The 13,496-nt window shown below is 44.5% G+C and overlaps 1 protein-coding gene across 3 annotated transcripts in view; it reads right to left on the reverse strand.

Annotated features, from left to right (window-relative positions):
• The window catches only part of NOD1 (nucleotide binding oligomerization domain containing 1), a 50,612-nt gene that overhangs the window by 12,650 nt on the left and 24,466 nt on the right, over window positions 1-13,496 (reverse strand). For all 3 annotated transcript variants that reach the window (XM_074945590.1, XM_074945591.1, XM_074945592.1), the window contains exons 4-8: window positions 8,961-10,764; window positions 6,869-6,952; window positions 3,760-3,843; window positions 2,727-2,810; window positions 1,500-1,583 (exon numbers count right to left, since the gene is read on the reverse strand). In XM_074945590.1, coding sequence (XP_074801691.1) covers window positions 1,500-1,583; window positions 2,727-2,810; window positions 3,760-3,843; window positions 6,869-6,952; window positions 8,961-10,764 — 2,140 coding nt within the window. The remainder of the gene's footprint in view (window positions 1-1,499; window positions 1,584-2,726; window positions 2,811-3,759; window positions 3,844-6,868; window positions 6,953-8,960; window positions 10,765-13,496) is intronic.

The raw sequence follows: 13,496 nt of genomic DNA on the forward strand, positions 1-13,496 counted from the left end.
TTTGCTTCGGCAAGCACTAAATTCAAAAACAAATTTGTTCCCGAGCAAGAGGGCCAGGCAAGCAAAACCCAGCTTAGGGCTGGCGCAAGGTGGATCACACCTGAGATAAGACTTCTAGAGGAATTCTGCAATGAGGAGAAGGTGGCTCTCTCAGGTAGCTTTTCCATTTGAACAAAAATGCAGCTGTTCACCGTTTTGTTTTGTTTCAGGCAGTCATCTGCCCAGAGAAAACAGGGCCGAGCTCTAGCTATGAAATCACTGATAGTCTGAGACAGCAGCCGTGAGCTCTCCAGAGATCCCGAATGTCTTCACCACACTCCCTGTTTCTCTACTGAAGAAACTAGTGAAGTGCACCATCTTGTGGGGAAAGCAAGCAAGGGTGTTTGCTCTTTCTTTCAAGAGAGGGTCATGGAGTTTAGTATAACTGGGACTCAAAATGAAAGTAATTGAGCCAAAAAAAAAAAGGGGGGGGGGGGAGTATGGAGCATGCACTGAAACTGGGAAGTGGCCCCGAAAATGATTTTAAAATTCACAGCAAGAATTGAAAACATTAAAGCAAAGAGGTATGAGTTGAGTCATGAGATTTACAATGCTAGCTTCCCCCCATACCACATTGCCAACTTCACACATTATAGTGCTTTCAGATACTAGTTTCAAGCTGAACTTCATTACAAACACTGTCTCATGGATCACTATTACTTATATTGTGGTAGCCCAGTTGTGCAAACACTTAACCAAGACACGATCCCTGCCCTGTAGAGTTTACAGTCTAAGGCTATGTCTACACTAGCACTTTTGTTGGTAAAATGTATGTCACCCAGGGGTGTGAAAAAAACACCTGCCTGACCGACATAAGTGACCGACAGAAGCACTGGTGTGGACGCTCTCCCACCGACATAGCTACCGCCGCTCGTTGGGGACGGTTTAATTATGTCAACGGGCGAGCTCTCTCGCGTCGGCATAGAGCAGCTACACAGGAGATCTTACAGCGGCGCAGATGTATCAGTACAGCTGTGCCACCGTAAGGTCTCTAGTGTAGACATAGCCTAAGAAATAGTACAGAGGCTGCTTGTTTCTCCTCAAGAGAGCATGCTTTACTAACATTCAGCACACCAAGGACCTATTTCCCCATCACCCTGCGACCTGTGCAGTCATTTGCACCATTACAAAGTAGGTGCCAAGTGCTACCAAATGAGAATGGTAAATGGGTTTAAGGGACCGCTGATGGTGCAAGGTTACAGAGAAGCAGGCCCTAGGCCGTAACTTGGAGCATTATAAAAAGAGAAAATGACAGACATACAAATGACAACCTGTGTTGTGAGTGAAAATCCCACCTGATCCCAGACCTCAGGCTAGCCTCTTGTTTGACTCAGGCTCCTGTTAGCCTACAGAGGAAAGGCTGCATTACCAAACGGCCTTCTCAGACAAAGCCTCTCCAGATCAGCTCGCATTCCAAAGCCCGTTAAAAAGGCAGGTGTTCTGTAAAGCTGATTTATTACCTCACATTTGTTAAGGTGGGGTGATTCCTCAGTGCCTCTGCAAACGCCTTCGCTCCTTCATCTCCAACCTGGTTACCCCACATCCTGGCAAGGAAAGAAAACAGAGAGAAATAAGGAACAAGGATCTAGTGCCACCCGTGTCACATTTTCCCCCCTCCCCAGTGACCGTATACTACTGATCAGGGTTCCAAGCTTCACTCCCATTGATCCTTGCAGGTTCCATTCCCAGCCGCTTGCAGGACTGAGCAATGAGGGTTCAATTCTGCTGTAAAGGCACAGCCCAAAGGGAGCACTGGGAGATAGTTTGCCTCAGTGGGAGTGTCTCTTGGACTGTACTGGGGAGCTATCTGCAGCTACACCTCTTTATGGAATACTTTCCCATGCATGCTGATCCTGCTCTGAGCTGGTGTGCGTGGAGGGACCATCGTCCTGTCTCTTCCCTGCCCCCTGTGGGGTGCTTAGTGCAGTCTCTCTGTCACCCTGCATGCAGAGACTGTCACTGTACCTGGCCCTTACCCAACCCACACAGGATGTGTGTGGGGGGAGAAGCTTCTTGTGCCCACCCAGCTCCACGCCAGTGCACGGGCCAGGCCCCGAGTGGAGGCGGATACTAAACCACAGGCTCTCCATCCTCAGTAATGTGTGAAAATAAAATGGTGATAATTCTCTATCACACCAGCCCAGGGGAGTTGTTGGCATCTCAACAGCAGACTGCCACTGGGGCGACTAAAATCTCAGGGAACCTCCCTTGGCAGTCTGCTATTGAGATGACAACTCCTCCTCGTGGCTGGGCCAAACCCCGCACATCAGGTCACAATGCCCAGAGCAGGGAGCTGGGCCCAGCCCTGTGGGACAGAAGCTGCTGCAGTGGGGTGAGTACAGAGGGGGCTCACTCTTCATCCCCTCCCACAACTCTGGGGCCTCCCCTCCGCACCAGGCTGAGATGGAGGGTGCTGCTGCAGGTGGTCGATGCCCCCTGGGCAAGTCAAGGAGGAGGCAGGTGCAGCAAAGGACACTGGCCTATGATTTTGGGCCCTCCATGTGAATTTAGGCCACAGACACATGCCTAGTTTGCCTATATATTAATCGGACGCTGGCCCTCTGGAAGCTGCTATTTCTGTACTCGGGGGCCAGTCTTTCAGCTGCTGCAAATTGTCATAGCTCCTTTGCCAGCCCCAGCTGACGTCATGTTTAGACTCCCACCAGGCAGTAACTAATTTTACTTACCCAATTTCAAACATTGTTTTGCTCTTCTGGATAGCAAGGGCAAGACATTTCCCTCCTTCAGTGGTTATCTTGTTTGCTCCTATTCTGCATAAAAATATATTCACTTGTACGATGCAGCTCTTAAAAAAAAAAACACAACTTATCTAGACATCTATATTTGAACTCCAGCTTAGACACTGACCCAGGCAGCCAACTCCTATGGAAGAGGATGGTGATCAATTATGGCTACTGCAAATTTCCATGAACTAAAATGTTGTACACATTTAAACTTTTGGTTACAAGGTATCGGACCAAAAGTAATCATTTTAGGCTGCAAAATTTAGGCCTGATGCTGCACAACAAGTTAGCAGCAGAGCCATGACTGGAATTCAAGAGTCCTTGACTCCCAGTACTGTGTTCACTCCACTAGCTCACATGGCTTCTGTTGCCTCTTTTCACTTTCTGTGGTAAAAATAATTAAGCGACAAGTTAATGTGGCTTAACCTTAGGATGAAAACTGGCCTTGTGCATGGCTAGGCATTCTAACTTTGCGGAAGTTCCCTGTAAACAACGGTAATGGTTCACCATCTGACTTTTGGTAATTCCTTCACTGAAATACGATACTGACATACATTCCTTCCCTTTACTCATGAAAAGGTCAGGCCTACACAAACCTGAGATTAGTTACAATGAGGGAAATGTATCCTTATGCAGAGGCCCCAGCACAAGGTTTATGAGCTACTAAAGTTCCTCTCCAGCACTCAAAATAGGACATAAGTAGAGTACAGGTCTTGTGCTGACCCTCTGCATCAGGGTGAATGCATCCCACTGGGCAACGCAATCTTTAGTAAAGATTAAGCATTAAAGGAATGCAAGCAGAGCAGTCATTGTCAGAGTATTATAAGGAAGTACATAACTTTGCAAACCTCCTTTTGTTCAATCTACATGTGTTTTCTTTTATTCACGTAAGAAACACTTCTCTTTCTCCCTTTTAAAGTTGATGTACCCTAATTATGGTACCACGGAGCATAATAAGGAAAAATCCTGGACATACTTAACATATGTGAGGCTTGAACATTCTTCAATGAGTCTTGCAACGTATTTGGCTCCAACATCAGTAATTTGGTTGTTGTACAAGCTTAAAGAAAAATCACATTAGTAAAAACAGATTATTTTTGCTGTTACCTGAATATACACAACCTGGATATTTTTGATACACACAGAGTATCTATCTTTATGAGGGTCCTGGACAAAGATTTAAATATTTATTTTTATATTTAAAAAGAAGTAAATGAGCTCTTCCAGCAAACCCAGCTTCCATTTTTTGGTGCCAATATGAAAATACTTTTATGTAAAAGTTAATGACCCAGAAACCATGCAAAATATGTGCTCATTCTTTTTATTAGATTCATAAAAGCTCTCTGAAATACATCCTGTTCCTTTCATTGCAAGGTTAGATTATTGACTAGGTACACTGGGAATAGGGCATTGGTGGAAGGAGGTAATTCTTGGGACTTAAGTTCACTTTTCATAAAGTAATTTTTATGCCACTATTTAACCGAAAGTAGCGAGTAAAAGCTAACAAGCCCACCACCCCAAACTTGACAAAAAAACTAATTTTCTTTTAGGTCTTTAAGGAAATCGCTGCTTCCTGCATGGGTAAGTGTGGTTATACAAAAGAATCCAATAAACATGACCCCTTGAAAGTTGACCCTTCCATTCCCCTTCTCTCTTGTAAGCTATATTTACTTTGTATAGAAGAAAGAAATTACCTAACTAGAGGTGGATAAAGACAAAGGAGGTCAGATACTAGCTGCAAAATTGAACACATCTGATCAGCACTGCAACATGAGCAAGCTTTGCCGTTTGTAGGAATCCATCCTGTGATCAAGGACACAAGGGTTTCTTCAGGTATGCTGGCAACAAGAAGAAAGCCAAGGAAAGTGTGGGCCCCTTACTGAATGAGGGAGGCAACCTAGTGACAGAGGATGTGGAAAAAGCTGATGTACTCAATGCTTTTTTTGCCTCTGTCTTCACGAACAAGGTCAGCTCCCAGACTGCTGCGCTGGGCAACACAGCATGGGGAGTAGGTGGCCAGCCCTCTGTGGAGAAAGAAGTGGTTCGGGACTATTTAGAAAAGCTGGACGTGCACAAGTCCATGGGGCCGGATGCGTTGCATCCGAGAGTGCTAAAGGAGTTGGCGGCTGTGATTGCAGAGCCATTGGCCATTATCTTTGAAAACTCATGGCGATCGGGGGAAGTCCTGGACGACTGGAAAAAGGCTAATGTAGTGCCCATCTTTAAAAAAGGGAAGAAGAAGGATCCTGGGAACTACAGGCCAGTCAGCCTCACCTCAGTCTCTGGAAAAATCATGGAGCAGGTCCTCAAGGAATCAATCTTGAAGCACTTACATGAGAGGAAAGTGATCAGGAACAGTCAGCATGGATTCACCAAGGGAAGGTCATGCCTGACTAATCTAATCGCCTTCTATGATGAGATTACTGGTTCTGTGGATGAAGGGAAAGCAGTGGATGTATCGTTTCTTGACTTTAGCAAAGCTTTTGACACGGTCTCCCACAGTATTCTTGTCAGCAAGTTAAAGAAGTATGGGCTGGATGAATGCACTATAAGGTGGGTAGAAAGTTGGCTAGATTGTCGGGCTCAACGGGTAGTGATCAATGGCTCCATGTCTAGATGGCAGCCGGTATCAAGTGGAGTGCCCCAAGGGTCGGTCCTGGGGCCGGTTTTGTTCAATATCTTCATAAATGATCTAGAGGATGGTGTGGATTGCACTCTCAGCAAATTTGTGGACGATACTAAACTAGGAGGGGTGGTAGATACGGTGGCAGGTAGGGATAGGATACAGAGGGACCTAGACAAATTGGAGGATTGGGCCAAAAGAAATCTGATGAGGTTCAACAAGGATAAGTGCAGGGTTCTGCACTTAGGACGGAAGAATCCAATGCACCGCTACAGACTAGGGACCGAATGGCTAGGCAGCAGTTCTGCGGAAAAGGACCTAGGGGTGACAGTGGACGAGAAGCTGGATATGAGTCAACAGTGTGCCCTTGTTGCCAAGAAGGCCAATGGCATTTTGGGATGTATAAGTAGGGGCATAGCGAGCAGATCGAGGGACGTGATCGTTCCCCTCTATTCGACATTGGTGAGGCCTCATCTGGAAAACTGTGTCCAGTTTTGGGCCCCACACTACAAGAAGGATGTGGAAAAATTGGAGAGAGTCCAGCAAAGGGCAACAAAGATGATTAGGGGTCTGGAACACATGACTTATGAGGAGAGGCTGAGGGAACTGGGATTGTTTAGTCTGCAGAAGAGAAGAATGAGGGGGGATTTGATAGCTGCTTTCAACTACCTGAGAGGTGGTTCCAAAGAGGATGGTTCTAGACTATTCTCAGTGGTAGAAGATGACAGGACAAGGAGTAATGGTCTCAAGTTGCAGTGGGGGAGGTTTAGGTTGGATATTAGGAAAAACTTTTTCACTAGGAGGGTGGTGAAACACTGGAATGCGTTACCTAGGGAGGTGGTAGAATCTCCTTCCTTAGAAGTTTTTAAGGTCAGGCTTGACAAAGCCCTGGCTGGGATGATTTAATTGGGGATTGGTTCTGCTTTGAGCAGGGGGTTGGACTAGATGACCTCCTGAGGTACCTTCCAACCCTGATATTCTATGATTCTATGACAGGAGAAAAACTGTTGTATGGGGGACTGGCTGTCCCTGTCCCTCTCCGGCCGTGCTGTCACACAGACACCTGCATCACATCTCACTACACTATGACACAAAATGGTGCCTTATAAAACCTGCCATGTTCAGATTCAGTAAACTAAGGGTATGTCTACACTGCGATAAAAGACCCGTGGGCACAGTTGTGGCTGGCCTGGGTCAGCTGACTCAGGCTCCAGGGGCTCAGGCTGCAGGGCTATAAAATTGCAGTGTAAACATTCAGGCTCAGGTGGTGCCCTGCGACCCCAAGTCAGCTGACCTGGGCCAGCCCCAGGTCTTTTACTGCAATGTAGACATACCCTAAAGGGGCCTGGGTTTCCATCCTGTACTTGCTAGTGTTCCAGCTGTTAGTGTTGAAGGACCATTCAGGATGAAAGGTGCTGTAATGTAACAATTATCTCTTGTGCTGTTCCGAACTGATACATACCCCAGGAAAGTCACAATTTTGTACTTGGAGAGCTCATCATATAGTACTCTTACTCCATGATCTGTGATCTGATTAACACTTAGCCTGAAAGAAGAAAGAAGGGAATCGATGGCTGATTAGTCAGATTATGAAGGGTTCACCAGCCACAGGATATTCTATGGCCTCCTCTTCATGGATTGCTGGAGATCTACACATTTTCCTCTGACATTTTAACAGAGCATCAGACCTTAATATATTAAGGCCATTAACAGAAATGTTAATTCAGTTTTTAAAACTTTCACTTTAAAAAAATAGAGCTCCCACCTAATGCTCTGTATGCTGTACACAGAATTAAAAACAAAAAAATTCAGTAGATCAACAGACCACAGATAGATCCCCGTTTTCCCACCGTTTATTATAATTACAGGAGATGTTCTACTTGGCATCCCCACAACGATACCTATCCCAGCAAAACCCAGCTCCTCAACGGGCCACCAGTCATCTCACCATCCCTCCCCATACTCAGTGAAAGGCTAGAAAACAGGCAAGTATAGAAGCATGTTCTGAAAGCCATGACATATATGCTCTAGTGAACTGTGGTCAAAACACAGAATTTCCATCCCATAGGAAATTTAGAAATTTCTTTTTTGCCCTGAATTGTGACACAAAGTCAAAAAACTGAATTTTTTCATGAAACAAAATACTCCAAAATATTTTGTTTCAGAAAAATCAGAACATCTTAAACTTTTTTTTTATATTATAAATTTATAATACAAAAGTTGAAGGAATAAAGATGAATTGTTTTGACCTAATCAAAATGAATAGTTTAGAAGTTTTTCTGTTAAACGTAATCAAAATCGACATGTTTCTGTGAAACATTTCGATTTCAAGCAATCCGCATTTTCTGACATAAAACTGATCCGCTGGAAAATTTTTGACCAGTGCCATTCCTGAAGCAAGCTCCAATGCCAAGGATTTGTCTACACAGCTGCACGCCCTAGGCGTGTGAATTGTAGAGCACACTAACAGGTTGTGCTGTAACTGCCCCATGCAGATCCTGCTGGCATGAATTAAAAGATAACGAGAAGCAGGTAGCTTTCATGCTAGCAGGGTCTGCACGGGGCAGGTACAGCACAACCTGTTTGCATGCTATGCAATTCACAACCCCAGAGTCCGCGCTGTGGTGCCATGCAGACAAGCCTTAAGAACACCCTGCCGCCAAACCACTCCTGCTTTTTCCAGGAGATTGGTAGCTTGCTCACTCTAAGATGCATTGATCGGTAGAGGGAATCTGGCTCAATTTCTACAGATCAGAGGAGTCTGCTTTTCAAATTACTCACTGTGAAATTAGGTTTGGGTTGTTACAAATGTCATTTTCTGTCCTACAGGAATTAACAAATGGAAATGATAGTCCTCATGCCAGGATGAGCCATATTAACACAAAAGGCACACTGCTCTCATCAGCAGTTGCTCTGAATGGCAGATTCCTCCCACTGCCATATTTTGAAGCCAGGACAGGCTCTAGCAAATTTTCATGTAAGGGAAGTACTACCAGCAAGTACTTCTCCTTCCCTGCTCCCCCCACCCCACCTCCTGTGTTTTCTTCACAGAACCTGGCCCACTTTCAAGACATAATCTGAGATGGACCCAAATCAAGACCACAGACCTAAACACCCCGAACTTCTGGTGGCATTTTTTGCAATCTGGATTCAAAATTCACACAGCTGGTCCCTATTGCTATCCTACCTTACACACACACACACACACAAAGATCTGAAATCGGCAAACTCTGGAACGTTCAAAATTCTGATCCAAATTTTCAGGGCTATGGAGCAGAGCAGCTCCGGACCAGTGGAGCTGCAGGTTTTTGCCTGGAGCTGGAGTGGAGCTGGAGCACAACTCCAAAGCCCTGCAAATTTTGCTGCTTGGGGCTGCCTCCTCTTAAGTTACTGAGGTGATCGTTCTGAAACAAGGCTTTAAAAGCCGAACACAGTTTATTTCCAGGAGCACTTGGTGCCTTTAGCCCTCTCAAGCGCTAAAGAGTTTCTGTAAGTTTAATGCTTATATTGCGTAATAAATCGAAGATAAACAGTCACCTGGCACAACATCCTACCTGATCACTGCAAGCTTGTTAAAACAAGGTTGAAGTTGTTTTACTCCATAGTCATTGATATTATTGTTGTCTAGATCCAGACCCAGATGCTTCTGAAAGTGCTGCATCACAAAGGAAATGGCGCTGCAGTCTGCCGAATACGCATTGCAATAGGTGAGTTTGATGTAGTTGGCCCTCATGCCCCTGACAGTCAGCTTGGCTAGTTTTTCACTTTGAGTCTCATAAATGCACCTCAGCATCCAAACAAAATTGGGCATTACCTGAATCTGTTTATAACCCTTAAGTCTTGCCCGCATCAGGCTCTGCATTTGAAATTTCATGCTTTCTAAGAGATATGTGATGAGCGCATTTCTTTTCCTCTTAATGGCTGCAGGTGAAACTAAATGTCTGATGAGCTTCTCCTTGTCTTTGGAAAGCAGACCACAGAGGAAAAGATTGGTGAAGTGAAAATGTTCTTTATTTCGGAAAGGATCTTCTCCTATAGGGCATTTGCGCAACCAGGAAATAGGGAGACAAGTAGAGTGAGCAGTCTCGGTGGAAGAGCACTCTGAGAAAAACTTCAGTAACTCCTTTGTACCCAATTTCTCTTCAGTAACTAGGAACAAAGCTGTGAAAAAAGACTGCAGGGTCAAGTGCAAGAACTCACAGGAGGACTGCTCTCCATAGCCACCACAGTCATGAACCATCCTGAGGAATCCCAGGTGCAAATCCTGCTCTGACACGTTCAAGGATGTGACTTCCTCCTGGTCAAAGATAAAGAGAGACTTCTCCATCCCCATGTGTGCTATTGTACCCAAAGAGAACAGACTTTCCTTTTTCGACCTGAATGTCTCCACTTGGCTCCTGGTGTTCTTCTTCAGCAAATTTGTTTTCAGAGTTCGGTTCAAGTGAACTTCAGTCATGAGCAAAAAAACATCTGTGAGTGTAACTGAGTAGTTTGGAAGCTCATGACTGTCGAACATGGAACGGAGGAGTTCAAAGCATTTAAAGATAATCCAACAAAACAAAGGCACTGAACACAAACTGCAGAGACTGGGGTTTGCTTCCAGCTGGTTCGACATCAATACCCGACACTCCTCATCTCTGAAGAAATTCTTAGTGTATTCCTTCAGGTTACTGCTGGAAAACCCTCGGAGCAGTACTTTCTTCCTAATGATGTTTTGATGGATCTCAGTTCCTGTCCTTGCTGTCAGAACTTTCCTGGATCCCTTAAGAACCTTTCCGCTGAGAAGATTCACCAACAGGGCAAGAGGGTGGGTAGGTTCATTGGGTGAGCAGATCTCGGGGATGCTGCTCAGGTCAAAGTCGGAATGGATCTCATCAAAACCATCAAACGTGAAAAGGGCTGTATGAGGGAAGTGCAGGATGTGGTTGAATACCTCCTCGGGGTCCTGATCTGGGTAACAGTTGTATTTGAACAGGAGATCCTTCAAACAGATGGCTTCATTCTCCTTAAAACAGCTAAACATCCTGCACCTGAACCGGAAGAAAAATTTGGCACCTACATCCAATTCGCCTCTGGCCCAAAGATTTTGCATCTTTTGTAGCAAAATGGATTTTCCAATACCTGCATCACCAAAGATGTAGATCGTCTCTCCATCTTCGTTAATTAACCCAATTCTATCATCAAACAGATCTTCTAAGCGGCTCACCTTGCCTAGGCTCTCATTGGTATAACTGACCAGCTCGATAAGACTAGCAGCATAGGTTTCCTCCAGAAGCATTTCCTCCTTCTGAGCATACGACATAACAAACTTTGTGTCTCGTGCCAATTCATATTTGAGTTTCTGACGGTACCTGCTGACTAAAGAGAGAATTAATTATTAAAAGAGATCGACTCTAACATAAGGGCTACAGTATAGAAAGTCTTGCCATGCTTCGGAACTAAGGAGGAATGACTGGCTATATACAAGCACTTATGCCTGTGGCTCTTAGGTATATAAGAGTTTTAGGCTACAGCTAACTCCTTCCTACCTTTTATCAAATACATGCTGTCTTGAAGTTGCCTCTCTAGAAACAGGGGGGAAATGGTGAGACTTTTGATATTATACAGTTTCTAGAGAGGCAACGTCAGGGCCCTCAGAGAGGGCTCTTTGGGTTTTTTCAATGACAAGTAGTGTTTCTCTGGAGGGGAAACAACTTGTAATAGTGAACTTTTTTTTTTCTTCTTTGCATGTGTTCAGCACAAATCTGAGAGAGAGGCACTAGCAAACCTCCTGTCAGGATAAGAAAGATAATTTCTGCTTAGCAACATTTTCCAACTGCATGCTTTATTTTCTGGATAGTCATGAATTGGCTAACAGGTTTGGGTGTGATTTCTCAGTCCAAAGGAACAAACTAAGAGCGGTTATTTTTACAGCATCAGGTACTTTCTACATGCCAAGTTAAAAGATTAGGACGATTGCAAAGATCTGATTGCTAGCTGTTCCTGAGTGCCTTTAGAATTCCTGGCTCACAATGCTTTCCCCACAGTCTTGACCTGGTGTAATTGCATTTTACAGGCTCAAGAGGGCTGTTTTGCCAGTACTTTGACAGGATGCTGCCTAGGACATGGTGCTGGTGATTCAGTTGAAAATAAGCTTCCCTTGCAGACAGTACTGACCCAGTGGCACAGCACTGTATTAGGGGGCACTGTGTTGCTTGATGCTGCCATCTTTTGGATGAGGCCTAAAGACCCCACCGCCCTTTCTTCAAAGGTCAGGATGTCGAAGCCACAGACAATTTAGATGGTTACCCTCTTCCCTGTAAGTTTCCCTGGCAGTTTCAGTTAACTGAGTTGTTCTTAGAGCTGCAGGGTTAGAAGGGACAGCAAGGGTCATCTAGTCTAACCCCCTGCCAAGATGCAGGACTTGTTGTGTCTAAACCATCCAAGACAGATGGCAATCCAGCCTCCTTTTGAAAACCTCCAGTGAAGGAGCTTCCACAACCTCCCTAGGCAGTCTGTTCCATTGTCCTACTGTTCTTACAGTTTGGAAGTTTTCCCTGAGATTTAATCTAAATCTGCTATGCTATGCTATTTGAACTCATTGCCTCTTGCCCTGCCCTCAACGGCAAGAAAGAACAAATTTTCTCCATCTTTTTTATGGCAGCCTTTCAAGTATTTGAAGACTGCTATCATGTCCCCGCTTAGTCTCCTCTTTTCCAAACTAAACATACCCAGTTCCTTCAGCCTTTGCTCATATGTCTTGAGTTCCATCCCCTTGAGCATCTTTGTCACTTGTTGCTCCTTGCCTATTTGTTAGTTTGTTAATAATCATCATCATCATCATCCCCCCAGGCTCTAGGCACCTCAACAGATTAAAAAACAATTTATAGAATAATAAAAACCATAACCACTGGGCAATTCTCCTGTGTTTTCACTGCAAAGGAGTCTACATTTCAGAAGAGGGGGTTAAGAGTCTTATATTTATAGTCTGGAAAATGCTTTGGCATCCTTTGAGATGAAGGGCTGTCTAAAAATGTGATATTTTAACTTTAATAATATAACTAAAAATCTACTGTCACTTTGCCAAAGATAATCACAGAGCAGTTATTTTGTGCCGTGTGTTAAAGACTAATCAGTTCTAGGGCTGATCGGAGACGGGGATCCAACACTATTGGATATATAAAAAAACAAACAAACAAAGTGCTTGAGGTTTAGAAAAAAAAAGCTACATATACAAAATATACACGTTCAATTAAACCCTCAGGGCTGTATTCCAGTATTGTGGCTGGGCTGCTGTCAGGCTACACTTAATGTTAAGATATTTCAGCTAGCAGCTGAGTGTTTACATAGTCGTTTTCTTTGGCTCCTTTTGCACAAACACTACAGAGTGCATGTGTTTCTTGTTATTTAATGCACAATAGAATCATAGAATATCAGGGTTGGAAGGGACCTCAGGAGGTCATCTAGTCCAACCCCCTGCTCAAAGCAGGACCAATCCCCAATATTTGCCCCAGATCCCAAATGGCCCCCTCAAGGATTGAACTCACAACCCTGGGTTTAGCAGGCCACTGCTCAAACCACCGAACTATCCCTCTCCCCCACAAAGACTGTGAATGGCCAGCCAACTACAAAAGCAGTTTCTCCTCCCTTGCTGTTCACACCTCAACTGCTAGAAGAGGGCCTCATCCTCCCTGATTGAACTAACCTCGTTATCCCTAGCCTGATTCTTGCTTGCATATTTATTCCTGCCTCTGGAAATTTCCACTATATGCATCCAGCAAAGTGGGTATTCACCCACGAAAGCTCATGCTCCAATACGTCTGTTAGTCTATAAGGTGCCACAGGACTCTTTGCCTCTCTTTAGAGATGATCCTAGATACACAGCTCACTGCGTTCTTATCACACGATTACCTGGTTAGAACCTCTTATCTATAAGGGTAATTCAGGAGTCATGGTGGCATACTACTCAAGCTCCACCTACAATCCCAGGACGTTTTTGCAAAAACAACTGAAAGTGAAATAGTTAATGCTGATGCTTAAACTGCTGTCATTAGGTTACATGGTTAAAATGAAAGCTCCAGTTCACCTGAAAATGCTGATCTGATGTTGTG

The sequence above is a fragment of the Natator depressus genome, chromosome 2 (assembly GCF_965152275.1).
Source record: "Natator depressus isolate rNatDep1 chromosome 2, rNatDep2.hap1, whole genome shotgun sequence".
Classification (NCBI taxonomy): Eukaryota; Metazoa; Chordata; order Testudines; family Cheloniidae; genus Natator; species Natator depressus.